Source organism: Citrus sinensis, chromosome 9 (assembly GCF_022201045.2).
Source record: "Citrus sinensis cultivar Valencia sweet orange chromosome 9, DVS_A1.0, whole genome shotgun sequence".
Lineage (NCBI taxonomy): Eukaryota > Viridiplantae > Streptophyta > Magnoliopsida > Sapindales > Rutaceae > Citrus > Citrus sinensis.
In genome coordinates this window covers 23,531,296-23,553,053 of record NC_068564.1, presented here as the reverse complement: position 1 = coordinate 23,553,053, position 21,758 = coordinate 23,531,296, and the positions used below count along the sequence as shown (strand labels likewise).

The window sequence follows — 21,758 nt, the reverse complement described above, 5'->3', positions numbered from 1 at the left end:
CATTGGGTTTTTGTCAAATTGCTCTCAAATGATAAGCAATTGATAACTTTATGAAAAGTTATTTTTCAAAAAAGAGAATTTCTTAATTGATATTGAGGAATTACACTTAGATTCCTAAGGTTTACTTAAATAAAGATTTAGACCTTATTACTAAGAATAGATAATTAATTTTTACTCATTCAAAAATAAATAATGATAGATATCTTAAAATTTTTATCTTAAATTTAATCTCAAATTACATGGGATGTGATTTTTTTTTGCTTATAAAATTTAAGTAAATTAATTACATTATTTTAATATGTAATTAATGAATGACACCTCATTCGAGATGAATTTTTCAAAATAAATATTTAAGATGCGTAGCACTATTGATGTTGCATCAATCTTAATGGGTATTACAGTAAAATTAATTCCTTATTTCCATCCAAATGAATGAATTCACTAACGGAAAATGGATCTAAATATTCATTTCCTAAATACTGATATGCTGTAACTGTCTATTTGATCAACAACATTTATAAATCCAAGTGTCTTTTTCTCCCTGCATATATTACTTAGATCTGATGACACATAAAATAATTAAATAACCGAAGAGTAAAAGTAACTCCTTTCGAAAGGAGTCTTTATTTTACCCATCTCAAGTTTTTATTATTCTTGCATCCACTCTAGTTTCATGACACTGAATGATGAAGCAAATGAGTGTGTTTAATTTGCGTGTCACTTTGGTTAATGGATTGCTTTCTAATTGGAATTATTAATAACAAAGCCTAACCTTTTTTTTCTAATTTGGCATTGGAATTCTCCCCTGCAATGAGAGAAAAAAATGTGATCCAATGAAATTATGTTAAGGCAAAAGGTCCTGAAAATGAGATCCTTCTCGTAAGCTCCGGTTGTCTTCAAGCATTTTAATTAATTGCACCATGTGCGGTGTGCCTCTCCTTTTTCGGCTCATGCAACACCATTTATTTAACCAATTTTAAGAAAGCATCCCTCTTTTGCATTGAACCTTTATGTTCCATAACTCAGCTCTCTCATTTATTTGTGCCGATATTGGTTAAAGATCCTGATCATTGTGGTTACAAATTTCGAATTATTCCCTTAGGAAATAATAATTATTAAAATATCTTTTTTAAAAGATTGTAAATCTCAATTTACTCTTTATTTTTTATTTAAAAAATAAGAAAAAAAAATAATGACCTGTTGATAAAAATTTAAATTTCCTTAAAAAAAATGAGAAATAAATATGTTTACAATAACTTAAGATATTTTAAAAATTGCGATTTCATGAGGAAAATAATTCAAAATTAAGCCCAAATTTTAAGCCACACCAGCTGGATTTTTTTAACATACAGTGCCTAATTGTTTTCAACCTAGCTTCATCTTGAATTCAATCTGGATGATTAATCAATCAAATTACTAGCAATTAATGGTGGTTGCGGGTTCTCAGTCCTTTCATCTTGAAAGGATCAGTGATATTTTCCCCCCCCCCCAGGTAGTTGTCAAATCACCATCCAAATAATGGAGAGGAAATTCTAGCCAAAGATAGAGAGTGGAATCTGTTAGTTGGAAAATGAGTCCTCTAGATCATTATCATTGTGTAAGATTACAGAAATCTTTTACGTTCAGTTGCACATCAACAATAGATGGCCAAACAAATAAATATACCATAGAAATCTTGAGGTTAAATGAATTCAGAACCCAGTGACCAGAACTAGCCATACTCAATTAGAACTCCTTAATTAATTAGAATTAAAGAGAGTTGTCAATTTTGTTGTACAATGTACACTGATCAGGGTCTTTCAAAAGGTTTAAGTACATAAAATTTGAAGTGAAAGCAACTGGAAACATGCGAAATGGCTGGACCTAAGCTTTGTTGATTCAATCCAGCTTCTCCAACAAAAGTGAAAGAGCTGGATCTGTGGTTAAGATCAGCAACACATTTGTACCAGCAATAATTTAAGACTTCACAAAAAGGATACAGACCGAGAATATAAATGATGATCCAATAAAAGCAGTTAAGCAACAATGAAAATTGAGCTATTCTCTTGCTCTAGACAAGTTTTTGTGGGAGTGAGGATAAGTAATTCAATTATCCTTCAATAACATAAGGCGGCGGACGACTAAATAGTTTAAAATCAAGCAGTAAAACATGCGCAAAGAATTCTTTTAGTTAGTCGATGATGGAACAGGAAGTATATGTGTACACCAAACATTGTGTTTTTGTAAAAGTAACCATGAATTAGGCTGGTTAGAGCTAGAAACAAACTTGTAGGGACAATCTGTTTATCAACTGCATTTATACTTCCACTAAAACTTTTTGATATTGTTGTATTCGTAACGTATATCTGGGACTTACCAAGAGTAAGCATGAATTAGGTTTGGTTGGAGTTAGAAACCTATGGCATCTCAGCTGTTTGGGCTGTCTGAGAGTTCAAACCAAACCAACCCAAATTTGAAGCTCAAACAGAGTTGATCCAAACCAACGCAGTTCAGGGATTGGTTATAAGTTCAGGATCAAATTCTTATATATTTTTTAAAAAAATTATGCTTATTATACAACTTCTGTTTCAACCAAATAAAATGTGAATATATATATTTTTGATACTGAGATGATCCTTACTGACTTGTATTTGAAAGAACAGGTGATAAGGTGTTTTACCATTCATTTCTCACTTGAGATCAAATATCTGGGAAAATTAAAGATGAAAACTCGACCAAATCAATATGTCATTGTTATATCACTACGAGTGGTTTTATAATATATAGAATGAGAATCAGAGTAGACCAGATGAAGAACACTATAGATACATACCTATTGACTTCGATGCATCAAAGCCAAGCATTCCAATCCAGATGTATTTGTTTCCTCAATCCACACTCCAACATCACTTCTAAGCCCCCAAGCATGCATGATCCCGTTTCAAAATTTGAAATTCAGAACCTCATAGTTTCCAATCCTTAAAACATTACCCGCCAACTAAAAAACAAAATGAAAGCAATATATGTTAGGCATAAGATAAGATAAACAGAATACTTAAATCTTAAGAAGTCAATAAGTGCCTTATTAAAACAATTAGCAAGAATATCATATTAATTCATAGCCATATGCCAGATGCTCCATTCCTTGTCATGATCCTCAAAGCTCTACTTGAAACAGACGAGGCAAAAAGAGAAAAAATCATAGGAACTAATTAAAAAAGTACTGAATAAATAAAGACAAATTGTAACAAGCCTTTAAATTGTTACCAGATTCAATTAAATCATTAATCTCCATCTCCTGGGTGAAATTATCTACAGGAGCAGCAGAGGATTGTAACCAATTATGTAAACATATTACTGCCTGAACTGTCTCCAGGCCCAATGAACTTTGAAACAAATCAAGAATCCGCCCATCAGTGTTAAATGAAAACTCAGATACTCTAATAAAAAATAGATCCCTCGCTATTAAAATAGGGTACTTCTGAGAACATACTTTCCACCATTTTAGATTGTTTGAAGTTGCCATTCGAAAAAACTCATTAGTTCCCGACAAGTACCTATCATCTTGAATTGTCAGCTTAGTGCCATATTTTCCTTTCAAATACTTCTTATAAGGAGACCTCCACTCAGAATCATCTTTGTCTTTTCCATTTTCCATATCTGTTCCACTTGCTTGAGCATCGATAGGAGCTTTGGAGTCACCGGAAGTGTTCAATGCACCGTACAACTCATAAAGACGCGACAAGGGCTCTTTAACCTCTTTGATCATCTCTTCAACCTTAGGGTTATCATAAGAAAACCTCCGCTCACCATCCAACAACATCGCATTTCCACTCCAATCGTTCAACTACCTCTTGACATAACTAATAGCATCACCATAAACACTTGAATTGAATTATCAACCGTAATTGCCAATACCTGTTTAATATCCCAAGTCAAGCAAAGAACTCTCAATTAGCTTCCCAATGGTCTCCCCGGCCCTTATCCGGAAGTAAAAAAGAAAATTCAGCATCTTCCTATGCAACTGCCATTCACTAGCCATTTAATTGAGACATAGGTACCCTTTGGGGATCCTCCCTAAACAGTGTTTTCAATTGCTGCCTCTAATATACCAACAGTTATCGAATCTGGGAGATTAAAACTAGCGCAAAGTGCAGACTAAAACTATGACAAAGTGCAGTTACAGAACATTAAAAAGTAAATGTTTTACCATTACCTTCCTAGCAATTGCCTTTCTGCAATTTTCTCCATCAAACTTCAGCACATCAAAATTACATGCTAAATCACTCGGTTTCGCTGCTTCACTCAACTCATCATCTGACGATGCCTCCTCCGAAAGTTTTCCTTTTTTCACAATCAGTTGTAAGAGATTCATTAGCTGCTTCAACCGGGGGTATTATGGGAATTCCAATTTTCCTCCTCCGCCTTGTAAATTCCAAAGAATGAAAATCAACAACAAAAACGGAATATTTTCAACAGGTAATAGAAATACTGTCAAAAAAAAAATTTAAACGATTTTTTTTTTTTAATCTTACATGAGACAAATGAATTATTAGAATGTTGGATTCAATGTCTAGGGTTTTTCATGTACATGTGTGTGTGTACGTATTTGCGCGCGCGGATTCGAGTTCAACTTTGCTCGTCTTAAAAAAAATACTGATTTAGTAATATTACGCTTGGGCTGCTGGGTCCAGGCCTTCGAAGTTAAAGCCAAGGCCCAGCACTCTCTCCACAGGTCTGGGCCTGAGCTTTTCGGCCATTTGTAAGCGAATTGTGATATTTTTGTTTTCCCTTTGTTATATCTCACGAGCCTTCATTAATCACTCTTATATGAAATGATTTAAAAGAACAAATAGCTTTTAAGTGCACCAAAGTGATAATTTTTATTAATATCTAATTTAGCTAATCTAATTTCTTAAATCTTAATTTCTTTTGAATTTTTAAATTATTATCTTTTCTCAAATATTGTATACTTTACTTTTGTAATCATGGGAATGAAGAGGCGTGAATTCGTTTTTTTTTTTTTTTATGGTTATGACAATAATGGATAGAACATTTAAAAAGAAAGAGAGAGCTTATAGTGATTATGAGAGTTTTTTTTTCCATTTTTAAAATAGATTTTATAAGTTTTATATGGTACATGGTCGAAAAAAAGAGATAAAAATTATAATAAGGGTAATTAGGTGGGGTGTGTTAAGAGATAAAGATTAGTTTAAAATTTTTAATGGAATTAACTGAAAAGTGGGGGTTGGTGAAATATAATTAGAGGTTTAAATATATCATTATTCTTTCTTTCTAGGCCGTGAGGACTCATTGGGCAATTTGCATTAAGGGAAGACAAATTATTTGGAATAATCAAATATCATTATTCTTATTTCCGGTTGAAAAATGAATCCTCTAAAATTATCATAGAGTAGTACGGAAATTAATCTTCAAGTTGTTCAATTGCACCATCAGGAATGTAACCGAGGGAAGACGTCTAAATATACTATTAAAATCTTAAGAGGTTAAATAAATTCTGAAACACAATTACCAGCTATGTAGGAATCATATATATATACAGTCAATTTTGCTGTAGAATTCAATGCACCATTGATTAGGGTGGTCTCTAAAAAGGTGAAGTAGACAAATTTTCAAGTGAAATGCGACTTTCATCAATTAAATCCAGCAGCGAGTGAAAGAACCGTATCATCTGCATCTAATAAGATCAGCAAAACATTGGTAACAAAATGCGGATGGAGAATATTGACGATGCTGCAATCAAAGCAGTTAAGAGCGATAATTAAAATTGAGCAAAAGACACTATTTGCTTAAAACCAGTGGCAGGAAAAAAACATACAATTGACTGTTTTTGTTAGGTTAGGTCAAAACAGAAAGTATAAATGTGTGTGTATGCATATAAGGTTGTGAAACATTTTTTTTTATTTTTATTTTTATTTTATAGGTTCTCCATTTTATATAGCATTGAGAGCTAGGTAATAACATTGAATGTTATGCTTACCATTTTTGAATAATCCATGGTGAACTCAAGTCATTGCCAACCAAAGAAGAAATAATAATGTCAAATTGCAAGTAGCATACTTACTGGGGGTGATGAAAGTTTGTATTGAAGTCCAAAAAGAAGTCTGAAAATAATTGATATGAATGGTTGAATCAAGAAACTAAGGTTTTATATTAGAATTGAGGACCCTTATACGGAGCCCAAAATTAGGGTTGTGGCACAACTTTGGTTTGAGCCCAATAGAATAAAGAATTATTTTACATACAGAGATGACCACTGAGGAGAGAACTGAATGCGATCCATCCTCCTCTTTCATCCGCTCAAACGCTTGCTGATACTTTGAAGCAGTTGCAAACATTAAAATAAGAGGAATCCCATCCATTTGCCACAATCTGAATAACTACAAAACCTTTAGGCTCACTTTTCTCGTGCTCAATACATCTTCGGAACAGCTTTAGAAGGGGTATTATCGGAATTTGAATTTGGGTTTTTGTCCTTCATCTATAAAGAATGAAAATCAACAACGGGTATGCATTTTTTTTTTCCACAGATACTTGAAATACTGTCAAATAAAAGAAATTAAAAGATAAATCTCAGTGATCTTAAGTAAAAAAAAAAAAAAAAATTGAAGTAAAAAGTTAAAAACATAAACTCGAGAGATTGAGAGAGAGGGATCAACAAGGCAAGATTTTAAGTTTTTAGTTTGTGATAGAAGAATTTGATCGCTTGACTTTTATTTTTATTTTTTAAATTTAAAAAAAAAAAGTTTAAATGAGGTAAATAAATGAGACTGCTCGTTTTGAGGTTTATGCCATGTTTAATATTGAGTGAGATAAATTTAAAAAATCTTGTGTATTGTAGAGAAAAAAAAAATTATAGTTACAAGATAGAAAATAGTATGATAAATATGATTTTTAAATAATAATGTCAATAAATATTATTAATAATTTGAGATAAAATCAACCTAATTTTCAAATCGAATCGCAACATTAAATATTTGCCAACCCAATATCAGTGTAGGCATTTTGCAAGCAAGGGTTTAGGTTAATTTCATATGTCTTAAATAAAATGTTGGCTAATAATAATTTTGAAATGCATTACTTGAAAGATTTATGAAAAGTGCAGGCTAAAATGATTTTAAAAAAAAAATAAAACAGCTTTTCAATGAGAAAATAACTAGTTTCTATAAATTTCAATGTATGATTTGTTGAGATTCATGTAAAGATGAATCAAATATGATTCAAATTTTAGTAAAGATGCATGCATGGCAACGTTTTTAAGGTAGGCCAAATTAGTATCCTTCTCGTTTCGGCATATGAACAATAGGTTAGCTCAGAATCCAATCCGATCCGCTGAATCTGATCCGTATAAATCCGATCCGTGGATTGATAGATTGGATATGAATTGAAATTTTAAAAATCCGCAGTCGATGGATTAGATATGGATTTACTTCTACAAATCCACAGAAATCCGTGAATCCGCAAAAAAAAAAAAATAAAAAATAAAAAAAAAATATATATATATTAATTAAAAAAATTATTATAAATTTAATTAAAAAATTATAAATGTGACATTGCATAGTTACTAAGCACTACAACATATCTTAGCCATTACCCAATAATAATATAAAATGAAAAATAATTAAATAATCAAATATACAAATATAACTTGTAAAAATTGTAAAACAAAATAAAAGCAAAGTCACACGCACTAGGAAAAGCAAAGTAACATAACGCCAAGTCATCAACAATTTGCAAACAAAAAATCCTAAGCTTCTCTGCTGTCACACACACTAGCAACACCCAATACTGGTTGGAACCGCGCGATTTCGGCAAGAGCAAGCTATCTTCTTTTCTAAGTCCATCGAGCCACTTCACATTCATTGGTTCTAGCTGAACAATTTTACTATCACAACCTTCAAGATCGCCACCCATACGACTTCTCCTGGTTCCTATCGTGGATGGCTCCGTAATCACCACTTTTCGACAGGCACAACAGCTTTGGTGAAGGATCAGACTGTGTTTGGTTTCCGAAACTTCGCCATTTCAATTAATTGTGGCTTTATTTGAACAATTAATTTCGGTGTTATATTAACGTATTATTGTAACTTTAGTTGAACAATTAAGCTTGGTGTGTTATATTTTGAAACTTTGAACGTATTATTGTATCTTTATTTGAATAATTAGTCTTGATGTGTTTTATTTTGAAACTTTAAATGTATTATTTTAGCTTTATTTAAACAATTAATTTATTTAAATTTTATTCAATTTTAAATTTAATTGGTACCAAAATTATTTTTATATTAGATTTTTTTATTTCATTAGTTGGAGAGAACTAAAAATTTTTAATTCGAAAACTAATGCGCAAAATGGTGGATTGCATATGGATTGAGTCAAATCCACATCTAATCCGCAAACGTATGGATTGGATATGAATTGAGTCAAATCCGCATCCGATCCGCAAATATATGGATTTGATTTGGATTGAATTTTATCAATCCGTGGATTGAATTGGATTGAAAAATTATAATCCGTAAAATCATGGATCGGATATGGATTGATGTCCAATCCGTAAAATTCGATCCGCGAACACCCCTAATGAATAGTATGATTAACATGTATAAAAGTTAAAATTACTAAGCATGCAAACCCTAAAGTTTGTCTGTCGTATTTCATGTAGATTGTTGTTATCGATCGTCGTCGTCTTCTTCTATCGGCATGGTCATAAGAATGGTTTGCTCTCTTCAGTTGATTTGAGATATATATAAATGAATTTTACGCATCTCAAGACTGGTCCCATGGTCTAGTGGTTAGGACATTGGACTCTGAATCCAGTAACCCGAGTTCAAATCTCGGTGGGACCTGACTTTCTGTTTTTCGTTTGTTCTCTTCCTTAACACAATGGCTAATATTTTGAGCCAAAATTTTTTTGGGTCACTAAAAAACTTAATTGTGCATGTATCGCATGGCTTATAAATGGTTTTATTTCAATCTGTATAAGTATCCATCACCTCCCAATTTTACATACATTTGGTACCATAAGAGCGCTTCCTTGTCTCCACCAGCTCAGTAACTGGCAAAACCTTAACCGTAGTATGCCATCCTGAAGTGAAGCCCTGAATTTAGGGAGGTTGGAACAATCAACAAGTTATTTTATTGATTTATTTTCCCAGAAATTTGTGTCGCTGTGACAGTTTCGCAGCCCAAATCAACCATTTCGACATGATTTGTACAGAATGCTCTATGCAACAGTCAAAACACATTTGCATCTCTGGAATTGTTTCTATACGAACATTAATTAGTGAAACACGTAAATCACATCACTTTCAGACTTCAGTCTATATTGTGTGCGATACAAGATCGAGTACAAAGTTTTCCTGTACACAAAACCAGGGTGCTAAATAACAGCTGATGTTGTAAAACTCCCAAAAAACTACCTAACTCAACTGTGTTCATCTACTTTCTCTCAATTTTCCAAGAATCGGAGAAATACAATTTACAAGTATCAAGCACAATCAAAACTGGATACCTAGTTTGAGCTTTGTAATCGTCAAATTCGATAAATGGAAAAACCTCAAATTACCAATGATTTTGAGTGGAAAACGAAACCTGAGATCAATGGAATGTAGAAGCTGAGAGCAATCATGCTGCAATGCAAAATGAGGAGCTTAATGTGGGAGGCAAGACGCAAATGAGATGAGGTCCAGGGGGATTGCAGCTTATATTTGCCTCTTCGACTCCTGGGAGTCCAAGTTGAGGGGGACGGACATAACCAGCAAGTAGTGGCACACATAATATAGAGATAACGATCCTTGAACCTGTCGTGATATGCAAGATGGTTAAGATGCCACTGAAATGAAATAAACAGAAACATTTTCTGGCAGCCGAAAGCTAATGGACAATTCCTCTAATGAAACTTAAAGTCAAATAAAGTAGTTCAGGAACCTTGTTTTGTGGGGAGAGATACGTAGCCTCTCTTCCTCCCAGCAATCATCCAATTGTCAGCATTAGCATTCACTTCATATAACACCTCATCCTGTTTTACAAATAATAAGTATAAATACAAGCATCTGAAACATGAGCCCAGAATTTTTAACTTCCATGGCAGCACTCAGATTTGATCATTTTAGCACCTGACTCTGTCTTCAACTATCTGGCCAACCAAGGTGAGGGTAGAATTGAGAATAAAGATAGCAAGGTGATTTAGAAAAAGTTTCACTTCACTTCAATTAAATTTTTATTTTTTATTTTTTAAAAGGGGAAAAGATGTTCTATCCTCCTGTTAAACGGCCCTGATCTCCAAAAAGACAAAATTCAACCAGCTATAAATTTAAGTAGTAAATTCACTTAACTTCATTTCTTCTTCCCCTGGCAAAAACGAAGAAAAAGAAGTCTAGGTCTCCTATTTTTCACTGTCTTGGTCTCTAAAAAGATGAAATCTCATCTCAACTCCACCAAATGATTGCATCAGGCACAGAAGGAGATTCTCAAATTTAAAGTCCTAACTCCAAATCAATTATAAAACTCACAAACATTAGTTGAAATTACGTTGAAATTACTTTTTTTTTTTAAAAAAAAAATTCTCTTATCAAGGTAACCAACCAGACTTAAATGTGGGAGAAGGGAGAAGAAAAGAAAACTATTGTAGAAGGTTAAACATTTGTGCTGTAATGCTAATGACTGAGCTATTTGATACATCTGAAAGCACACCAAAGAAGTCAATATAAATGAGACTAGTTTCCTGTTTCACTAGAAAGGCAAAGAGTATCACCACAGTTTTTAAATATATGGGAAAATTTTACGAGCAATAACACTAAGAAAAAATTGAACCTTCTCTACAGTGACACATTGAATTCTCTAATTTAGCAAGCTATTTTAACATCTGCCAAGAATGAGATATTCAATGACTTACATTGCGTTGGGAAGCTTCATTTTCTTCAAAATCCTTCAACCTTTCAACCCTCCATTTCATGCTAACAAGTTGCCCAACTCTAAGGCCATCAGAAGGAAGAGCAAGAAAACCAATAGCCAGGGTAGGATCAAGAACAGGACGCTGCAAGACAAGAGCACTCCGGAAGATCAGACCCTCCCTAGCATCCTCTGCTCCTGTGGCTTCTGCAGTCACAGGAGGATGTGCTCCAATAGTTCTTTTACCAGAAATTCCATATTGGATATTTAATAAACTATCCCGTCGTACTGCCTCAACTTCAGCTGTTAAAGCAAACAAGCTCAGTTACCAGTTATAACAGTCAGGCATTTTTAAATATGGAACAAAGCACCATTAAACAGGGAAAAATGAAGCCAAAATTCCTGGCAGATATTTTTTTTATCAGTTTGAATGCATGTAAATAGGCCAATACTTATCCACGATTAAAAGTCTATACCTTCAGGGGTTGTCTTCCCCAAGCATATACTGAACAGAATTCCGGCTTTAGAACTTGAAGAAATGACAAGTGGAAAGAAGCCTGAAGTTGGTCTCCCATCACCTTGTCTAGTATGAACAAATCCATCTTGAAGATCAAGCCAAGCGTCGTAGATGGTCAATGAGGCATTCACTTGCGAGTGAAGTATCACCTTAAAGTAACAGATGGAGTTCATCTCAAAATAAATAAAAGAATGATAAGAAAATTCATAATTTTTCCAATCAGACCAATAAAGTAAGGACTCCATCCAACTTCTAGTGGAAAGTAAGATCTATATGACAAGACTCTAATAGCATAAAAGGCACAACTCCGTCTCTTAGTCTTTCTAATATCTAGTTCAGACAAAGCAGCTATGAGATTAGACAAGTGCTCAGTATGGCTGAAAAACCTCTTGCTAGCTACACCAACCACTAGCCCTAAGCAAACTGAAAGACAACAAACTCAATTACCATACATTAATATCACAAAATTATAATTATTTGATACAAGCTCCAAACAGTTTGAACCACACTTAGACTCTCGGGTAAATACCTGTAGAAGTAAAGTACCATCACTGCATTTGTCAGCAATGCGTGTGCTCACATGGAAAGGGTCAGTGAAATGTACAGCTATCGTTCTGCACATCAGTGTCAGGTAATTCAATAAAATTTAGACAACTGAAAAACAAATTTGAAATGTAAACACGCAGAGAGAGGACACAAAAAACAAATATTAAATTGCAATCAAAAGAATAATGGAAAAAGTGATTGCCTCTCAAATATTTGGTTGTGGCATACTCCAAATTGAAGTTTTAGAGCAATTGTCCTCATTCCATCCACAATGCTCTGTCTCTGAGGGGTGACTGCCCAATAAAAATGCATCACATATATTATTGCCAATACAATTGAAAACAACAAAAGAACTATATGCAACACGCACACAACACTAAACATTCGATAGTCATCCTTATTCCTAACCTGAAGATGATCCTCTTGCGAGACTATTGTTGATGGCACGAATTGGTATCCACAGAATAGACGTCAAGTTACTGGCCCAATCTGGAAGTTGTATTCTACCATCATGGAGATGCAGCCGCTCAAAGTCTTTATTAATATCCAAAGAGCAGTCTTTTTGAATATTATGACAATTTTCCAAGTTAGATAATTTAATGTGACTCTCCATCTCAACGAAATGTGACTCCTCAATTGTCAAACCTGGACCAGTATCAATTTGCAAGATGGCACCTTTTAAGGAGTAGTCAATAGGCTGTACTATTATCCCCACCCACTGAGCTTCATTTATCAGCAAAGGGGATGATATAGCTGCAGCAAGATCAACAAGAGGTCTTGGATTGAAAACCTATGGAAAAAAAAGGATTTGTTAGACAGCTAAAATAGTACATATAATTTTCCCAACTTGAATGAAAGACTGACAACTTGATCCCAAGTCATGTTCTGCTTAAAAATATGAAAGATGGCAGTGGAAAATCTTATGGAAAGAAAGGTCCTATTATCAGAATGGTTATAGAAATGGGATGCAGACTGCTTTTAAACTCTTCAAATCCCAATTTGATACTTTTGTTGAACAAGAGAAACTACCTTCAAGATAGGCCTGGTTGGCTTTTCATAGCTCATAAAATCATCACTGTCTGCAGGGCCAACCTTGGAAAAACTATGAGATCTAAATCTCAAGCGCCCAATGTGCCCAGTAAGAGCCCCCAAGACATATGAACCTGGTTTTTGTGGTGGTAAATCAACTGTGATTGTATTTCTACCTGGCTTTAGTACAGTTGCAGTAGATGTGTTTAATGCCTGAAACATCAGATATAATTATTGAATCATCAAGGTGCAACAACATATGACTCATTGACTCATCTGTACTGCACTGGAAATGAATACCCTTATGCGTACAAATACATACCTTAGCACCTTCATCAGCATTATACGTAGCCATCAAAGTGAGACTAAGTGTATCAACGGTTATATCATCAGGAAAACCACTCCAAACAGTTACAGATAGAGTACCAGGGTCACCATCACATAACTCCAATGGTGGCCCAGGATTACCAGAAAAAGTTATTAGAGATGATACATCTAAAGGTACAGGATCCTTCATTTCACCATAAGCAAGACTAATAACCTCTGACTGGAAAGCTTGACGCTCCTTTGTAGAGAATAATCCTTTATCAAGAGAAAGCAGTCTCACACAAGATAATAGGTAGCCAGCTTCGTCATTTAGAATCTTCTGACACTCAGCTAAATTGGGTAGGACTTCAGCCAATAAATCCTGCCATCCTTCTCCTGAATAAAGGGCACAAACCTTTTCATAAGATTTTGCAGCTTGATCATAGTTTCCATGCTTGAAACAGACAGCCGCAATTTCCCCATCAAGGACCACTCCATGTCGTTTCCACCACGAACAATGATAATTGTTAGCAGCACCTTTGGTTAGCTCCAAATACTTTTGCTGCCATGGAAAACAAATTAAATCAGAAAAAGAAAAATGGGAGACACGAAATGAATGCAGCAAAATCCTCTCAGAAATGAACCATATCCTGGATATAAGATACTGCCAACTTTTGTTAAAGTTCGTTCAAATTTTAATTTACACTAAGCTATTTTATTTTAGACTGGTTAATTTTAGTTTAAACAACCCCCCCGTCCCCCCACCCCCACACCAAAACAAGAAGCTATTAAAAAAAAAATATATGTTTTGACAATCTTCAAGTCTGCCCCCAGCCAATCAAAAAATTCAATGCATCCCCCATTTTCTGTTAGTTTTACCTGTAGACTAACATTGACCTTTGAAAGTACTATAAAGTACATAATAAAAAATTTAAAATAAACTCATAAATAAATAAATTTAAAACCCAATAAATAAAAACAAATACAATTCATTAGACCTCAATAATCAAGATCCAAAAATTTTAAATAGTTATATACTAATTGATTAGTTATTAAAGTTCATATATGCACGCATTAAAATAAAATCCACAAGAAAAATCAGAAACAACAACTGACCACCTTTACAAGCAAACCCACTTAAATTTAACAACCCAAACTAGTCAAACCCCTTGGCCATGCGCGGCCAAGCCTACGAAGCCATTCACCCCCCCCCCCCCCCCTTTTCCTTTGCTAGGAATATTTATTTTATTTTACAAATATCTAAGAATTTTAAATATATATAACATGTTTCAATAATTTTTAATTGTAAAAAGACAAAAATGCCTTTTATCAGTAAAATCAAATGGTAGTTTGATGGAAAATGGGGCCATATTAGTGTTTTCAAAAGGTTGGGGACTTGAAGATTGTCAACTATTGTGGAAATTAACCCTTTCAAACACCCTGAAAATTTTTCTGAACTAGACTTGGGCCATCAAAGGAAATCGATCAGATACACCCTGATTATAAGTTGAGCATGGGAAACTTTTTAATAAAACTGCTGTAGTTCTAATAAACAAAAAACTGGCTAAGTTCCTCTGGGCTAAGAACTACACAAAATGAAATAGTCTTATCTTTAAGAAGAAACTGCATGATCTGCGCAGCATTACTTTAATATACCTCAAACTCCTCCACAGATGACAAAGATTTCAATAGATTGGGATTCGAGATTGTCTGCCGTAAAGCATGCTCTGAGGCAACAAAAATCTCTGCAAGTCTCATAGGTCGATCGATCGAGCTTTCAAATCCAGGAGAAGAGTTAGTACGCGACATAGAAACTGCCTGCACTTTATTTGATGGGGACATCCTCAACGATACATCTGGACCTGATCTGCCAATTAACAACATGCCACTTAAATAAGAACCTACAAATCTCAAAAGTATAAAAAAGAAGAAGAAAAGTTAAAAAAAGGAAAAAAAAATTGCAATTCATTTTCTTCATATCACAAATTTGTGTTACCCATCAAATATTTCAAACATATTTCCAGCACTAAGAGAAGCCCTTCGACGGTTAGCCTCACGCAGAAGTACTGAAGGCTCAAGAGGCAAAGGTTTCCTATGGATACCAAAGTGCTTGACCCTGGGAGTTGCTTGAAGAATCAACTGCAAAGCATAAATATGGCCAAGTCTTTCATGTCTTATGAATTAAAGTGACGAAACATGCCAAAAGAGATAGAGCAGAGAGATTACATATATTTTTATCAATAAAAAAGAAGTAGCAAGAGTGGACCAGAATCTACAAGCGAAACACACACAGCCTCGTAATATATTCACGCACACACACACATATTAAGCTGCTGTATGTGTATGCACACGTGCGCGTGGATATTAAGCTGCTATATCTGTCTTTGCTATGTAGGCAGAATTTATAAGAAATAAATTCTAGAAATGTAAATGCAATTTTCCAATATAGAAACAGCATCAGCACCGTAATCATGATGCTGTGAAATTGTTCCAACTCTTTCTTCTACCTCTTACAAGGCGAAAATATGTTTGATTAGTATAAAGACAGCTACAGAGTTCACTATCTATACTCTATAATACAACTACAAAAGACAAAGCTAGCGGTTCCGTGAAGACCATTTTGTTTTAAAAGAAGTCATTACTCTCCCTGACGACTAACTGATAAATCTAAACAATGAATCCTAGATTCACATAATTAAAATGTATGATTGCTACTAGTAAGCGACAATTAAAAAAAAATCATGTTTAACTTAGTAATGAACGAATAATGTGGGATGAAAATAAACAAAAGCAAGACACTCATTGGGCTGAAAATACACATAAAACAGCACAATAATGTGATGCTTTTACGAGATTAGAAAATCGACATAGTAAAGCTAATCCTTTGCTATTCAAATTGAGAACTTGCCTTTTCTTTTGCAAGAACTTCAGCAGAGGCATCGGCGGGAACTAAAGGCCAAACCGGTGGCTTTGGCCAAGGTAGCATACTGAGAGATGCACTGCTCAAAGGAAATGAACACATTAACAACAGAGCAAAAAGCCACAAAATTCACAAAGCAACAAGAAGGTAAATATTTGCAGTAAGCAGAAGTAATTCACCAAAGTCAACACACACCAAAGTAAGTTGCTTTTAGAATAACATAAAAGTCAGCCAAATCATAAAAGGCTCAATGAAATTGGTCATAAACAATTCAGATTGTACCTGTTGACAGGACTTCTTTCTATATCTGTTCCATGTCCAATTAGATAGGCAAGCCGCATGAACTGCCATAAATACAAACCTATTTAACCGAAAAGCATTTCTATATCAAGTTCGAAATAGATAGAAAACAAGTTTGAACACTCAAGATTGGTGTGAAATGCTACAATAATGCATTCAGACAAATGTCAGCATGTGAGAAAAAAAGTTTCTTTTCTTGTACAACTTGAATTCTTACATAGAAAACCATTCAACAATAGCAAATATCATATAAAATTATCCCACATAAAAAATGATAGGGGTTACCTTAATCCTACATAATGAGTAAAGATCACCCAGAAGTCGATAGAACTCCTTTTCTATATCAGGTGCTGCAAGTCCATCATTATATTGAGAAGAGGTTGCATCGATTAAAGCCAAACATGCAGTAATTACCCACACTTCTCGCATACAAAAAGGTAATATATCCTAGAAAAACTCCAGGTGAATAGAAAGAGAGAAGGAGGCCAGGGGAACAAGGGGTGGGGTGGGAAGGAAGAGAAAACACAAAACAAGATCAGAACTAATACTCCTCAATACAAAGAGTAAGTAATAATAGAGAGAAAAAAGGTAATTACATGAACAAAAAGATATCGGATACCTCATGTTGTGCCAGGGCCTTTGAGAAGCTAATTATAAATGGATAACCCCTAGATGCAACCTCGAAGGGGCGATTCAACTTGAATAAGAGCTGCAAATTACCATATATCACCGAGATATGGTTCAACAATATATACAGAGAAATTCCTATAAGAGACTCAAAAAGTTGAATCAAGTACAGATAAATACACATTGACTAGCAAGTTAAATTATATGAATGTATTAGAAGTTTGAAAACTTAAAGCACTTAGTGATTCTCTCTCTTTCACACATGCACACACATAAATAAGAATGCTGCCCAAGTAAACATTCTATGAAATTCAGATATTAATTAATAATTGATACTAAAATTTATCTACAAAATTTCACATCAAATTAAGCAAAAGAATTGTTCATACTACATGTGAATTTTTGTTCATATCCGAGCATGTCTATATTACGAATTTGGTTGTAATAGGTTAACACATAATTTATCAAACTGTCAATTAAATGATTACCCACAAAATCAGAGTTAAACATCAAGGGAATTGATTATTGCTATGGTTGATTAGGTGGGCACAACTGAACAGTCAAAGTCAACCAAGCATAGAGATTACTTGAGACTATTTAATTCAGTTCATCCAATGGACAACTAATTAAGGTTTAATTAGTAGATCCCAGTCTTGCAAACCTTTGATTGACAAGCAAACAGATACTGTCTAAATTCAAACTCTCTGAATGAGTCGTCTTGAACAATTTCCGTCAATGCTTTATTTCCAGGATTGAGCAGTGCAGCTTCATCATCACCACGTTCAACGCCTCCAAATTCTTTATGTTTCCCATTCATATTAACTGCATAATATTGAAATAATTCGTGATCCATTACTACTGAAGAAGATGTTGGGAAAAAGCACACAAAGCTTAAACAAAAACAGGGAGCATAAAAAGTTATTGGCAAGACACTGCTACAGCAATCCGGGACATTCTAAAATCATCAACAGTATGATCCATATTTCTTAAGTTATATACAAGAATCTGACACATTCAATAACTCCCTGATGGAGGTCATTTTAGCAATTGTCAAATGTAGAAACAAAACTAGGATAGTTTCAAGATTATTCACAATGCCTCAGAAAAATATAAGCTGCTGAAACTGAAGGATTCAAGAGGCAATTTTAATAATTATGGGAAGCTAACAATTCAAGTTCCCAATATGTCCTTGGGATAATTTTAATAGTTTTTTCCCCAATCATATTTAATCAGATCAAAATATTAGATTTTAATTTCATTCAAAATCTCTCTTAAAGACAATTATGGGTTCATTAAATTCACAGAAACACCGTAAATATTCAGAAGTGGTGGCTAACATATAGACACATACCTTCAAAACAAGTATCATCAAAAAGATTAAGAAAAAGTGTTTTATAGTAACAAAAGAGTAAACATATGCATTGGGCACCTGTTTCCAGGTAGCACAACTCTAATTCATCATATTCGCGCAATGCATCTTCGTGGAGATGAGCCATCTCAAACATGAATGCTAGGCTTTCCTGGAACAAAGCAAATGTTAAGACAAGCAGAGAAACTTCAAGAATGTAATAAGTAACAAGGGTTATGCGGCTAAAAGGATAAAACAAGTCCTGAGAGCCAAGGCAGATTTTCTGCATCAACTGTGAATTATTAATATTTCATACATCTAAAAAAATAAAAAATAAAAATTCTTTCATACATTTCTAGAACAAAACAACCAGATGAGCCCCCCCCCCCCCCCCCCCACCAAAAAAAAAAAAGTGCTTCAACAAAATAGATATTTTACATGAGAAACAAAGGCACAAAAGCAAAACTATTGTAATTAACAATTAGGATATCATCTCCTTACAGCCACAACACTCTTTCCACATTTTCATGGTTCACAAGTTTGAGAAGAGAAAAAACCTTCAAGATGAAAAAGTTACAGAAGTTCCAGACTGGCATAAATCGTAGCTCACTTAGCTTGCGTATCTCATCCTCAAAAAATTGCACTCGCCTATCCAACGTATTCCGAATAGACTCCATAACCTTGGATTCTAAATCTTCCCAAAAGTTTGGTTCAGGGCCATGTATATCGAATTTACAACACCTGAAGCATTTGTTTAGAGTATTAAAAAGGGAAATAATAGAAACTTGATAAATACCCCATTGCAATCTACCAACACATGTTTGACAAGAAAGGATTTATAAATAGGCATATTGTCATATCATGAGTAGCCAAATAGATGATGCTTTTGAATCATTGTCATTGACAACTTTGCAATTATTAGGAACCAATATTTTCATCAATTAATTGGAATTTGCTTCTTACACGTTAAAGCAATCACAATCATTGACAATAATGAACATATTCAAGGAAACAGAAATTCATGAGTGCTATTCCACGGTGACATATTTTTTGCTATATTAAGGGATTGCAGTCATCCTTTTTCTTCATAATCTAGACAGGGAGGGTCTGAATTTACCATATACTGTTGTTTTAGAGGGTCGGGCAGGTACATATGGCTTGTTTTAGGTTAGATTGATCTCAACACTCATTTCGTGTAGGTATTTTGTTTTTGATGTTCCAGACTGATCTGATTTTGGGGGATTGCTTGTTCCCATTTTTTTGAATCTCTCCTTTTCTTAAGTACAGCATTTATACTTTCCCATGTATATAAAGAAATTAATATCAGCCTAATACAATACCCTGATGTGAGATTGTTCACTTTGTGAATGTCAATCTCTAAGCAGCTTAAGCCATAAAGTGCACCATGTACTAAACAAAGTACAATACATGAACATGATCAGTAGGTTAGCCGTTAAATAGAATAGTGGTCAGATTCATTAATTCAAGTATAAAGACAATGCTAAGAACTGAAATTTTACCTTTCTCTCTTCTTGGAGTTAAAATCAACTTCAAGTTTGGCAAATACTTTTTTCGCCATTTTGTTAGCTTGATCATTGTTTGGGTGAGCTTTTGACACAAATACGATAAACCATTCCCTCTCATCATTCTGGGTAATTAATTTCAGTCGTGGTTTAAGGATGGTTTTGAACTCATCAAGATCCTGGAGAAAAAATAATAATAAGGAAGTACAGCACACAAAGTTTGCCAACCGTGCAATAAAACAAAAAAGCAGGTGAAAAGCGTAAAATTTCAGCTACCAATTAAGTCCAAGTTACCTCACATGTCACGAGAACCACAGTTGCATACGGTTCTCGAAACCAAAATAGCAGCTGCTCTTGCGGAAATCTGCTGCGAAGTCTTGCATCTGTTGTCAATATAAATTCAGCAGGCAATTTCTCCACAAACACAGGATTACGCGTCTTGTTGTTCAAACAAGCTCTTTTAAATGGCAACTGCTCCTCAAATCCACTCTGAATAGTTGGCCACAAATCGCTCACATCTTCAACTGCAAATCAGTTCATGGTAAAATCATCAACAATAAATACAAGAAAGCAATCATTGCTTCATCACTATAATCTCACCATCATATCACTTTTCATAACATCAATAGTAACATTTCCCCTTTTTTTTGCATGAATTAATTTTATATAAAAAAAATTCCTATTCCAATTTCCAAAACTATATATTTTTTGTTGTTGTTTCAATATTAACGCAAATGACTAACGATATAAAAAATTAAACTCAACTTAGTCTTTATACTAATTTTAAGTAACTAATCGAACACTGAAAAGCGAAAAGAAGAAGACAATTGACGGACAATACTGAGATGCACACGTACAGTTAACAAAACTTGATCCAAGCGCAATCGGATAAAACGACAACGTTAAAAAGAGAAATTTGAAAATTGTTAGTAATAATGAGATGAGATTTACCTGCAATTACGATGCGATCGCACGTGCTCTTGATCGACTGAAACTGAGCTAAATAATTCGCCATTCCTTTGTCGATCTACAAACACCGCATGCAATCCATGGATCAATTAGAAACACATTTACAGATGAATGTGTATGCGCCGGCAGCGAGCGAGCGAGAGTGAGAGAGCTCTCGTTTTACTACGTGTTGTAATTAGACTATACTTCAAACCTTGAGAGGATTTTTGTTATATATTTGTTAATCAAAATGAATTATACAAATGTAATTTAATATCTAAAGGAGAGGGGGGAAAAAAAGGGGTTGAGATTGCTTTTAATTACAAACCATTTGGCTGGTTGGTACGGCCATGGGTGGATTTCAGAGTAAATTTAGTAGGAGATTAATTTTAAATGGTTTTCACATTTATAAATATGGCGTAGTCACTAGAAATTTTAGAATTTTGCTTGTGGTTGCAGAGATTTTAATTTGGGGAATTTTGTTTAATACAAGCAAAAATAAAATAAAATAAAAAGCTACTAACAAAACAAAAATCTAAGATTTAGGCTCAAACTTTGTCTAAAGTTTTAAAGACTGTTTGTCATTTTATTAGAATGAAAAAGAAGTTAATAAAATAAAAATCAAACAACTGACTACTACAATTTTTATTTCACAAAATATAAAATTATGTTTTTATTGCATATGTAAAATTTATATATCAAGTGTGCAGAATCTAAATAAGCCTTTCTAAACTAAATTTTTAATATTTCATTTAAATTTTTTTTTTAAAAAAACCTTATAAAGCATTCACTCATGATTCTAGCTAC

The 21,758-nt window shown here is 33.9% G+C and overlaps 2 protein-coding genes and 1 non-coding gene across 5 annotated transcripts; 1 reads left to right on the top strand and 2 right to left on the bottom strand.

Annotated features, from left to right (window-relative positions):
* Window positions 1-1,712: 1,712 nt before the first annotated feature.
* LOC107175980 (uncharacterized) lies at window positions 1,713-4,663 on the bottom strand. Of its 3 annotated transcripts, none has more exons than XR_008051978.1 (3): window positions 4,515-4,663; window positions 2,813-4,404; window positions 1,713-2,687 (listed from the first exon to the last, which is right to left on the bottom strand). XR_008051978.1 is itself a non-coding variant. In XM_052434337.1 (3 exons), exons 2-3 carry the CDS (start codon window positions 3,800-3,802, stop codon window positions 2,967-2,969), a joined length of 567 nt encoding a protein of 188 aa, XP_052290297.1. In that variant the 5' UTR covers window positions 3,803-4,404; window positions 4,515-4,662; the 3' UTR covers window positions 1,713-2,966. The 3 variants fall into 3 exon arrangements, 1 of the variants encoding a protein (XP_052290297.1); XR_008051977.1 differs by having other exon boundaries at window positions 1,713-1,916; window positions 4,515-4,662; XM_052434337.1 differs by having other exon boundaries at window positions 1,713-2,977; window positions 3,247-4,404; window positions 4,515-4,662.
* A 4,108-nt stretch (window positions 4,664-8,771) lies between these two features.
* Window positions 8,772-8,843, top strand: TRNAQ-CUG (transfer RNA glutamine (anticodon CUG)). The gene has a single exon. It is a non-coding gene; the product is annotated as a tRNA-Gln (tRNA).
* A 404-nt stretch (window positions 8,844-9,247) lies between these two features.
* On the bottom strand, window positions 9,248-21,410 carry LOC102610505 (hypothetical protein). The gene is made up of 21 exons (XM_006464639.4): window positions 20,955-21,410; window positions 20,298-20,527; window positions 20,001-20,182; window positions 19,038-19,221; window positions 18,562-18,652; window positions 17,794-17,954; window positions 17,125-17,214; window positions 16,791-16,952; window positions 16,488-16,549; window positions 16,194-16,284; window positions 15,282-15,424; window positions 14,942-15,152; window positions 13,302-13,847; window positions 12,980-13,192; window positions 12,359-12,740; window positions 12,153-12,243; window positions 11,934-12,018; window positions 11,364-11,553; window positions 10,892-11,190; window positions 9,925-10,015; window positions 9,248-9,797 (listed from the first exon to the last, which is right to left on the bottom strand). Exons 1-21 carry the CDS (start codon window positions 21,016-21,018, stop codon window positions 9,622-9,624), a joined length of 3,744 nt encoding a protein of 1,247 aa, XP_006464702.1. The 5' UTR covers window positions 21,019-21,410; the 3' UTR covers window positions 9,248-9,621.
* Window positions 21,411-21,758: the final 348 nt, after the last annotated feature.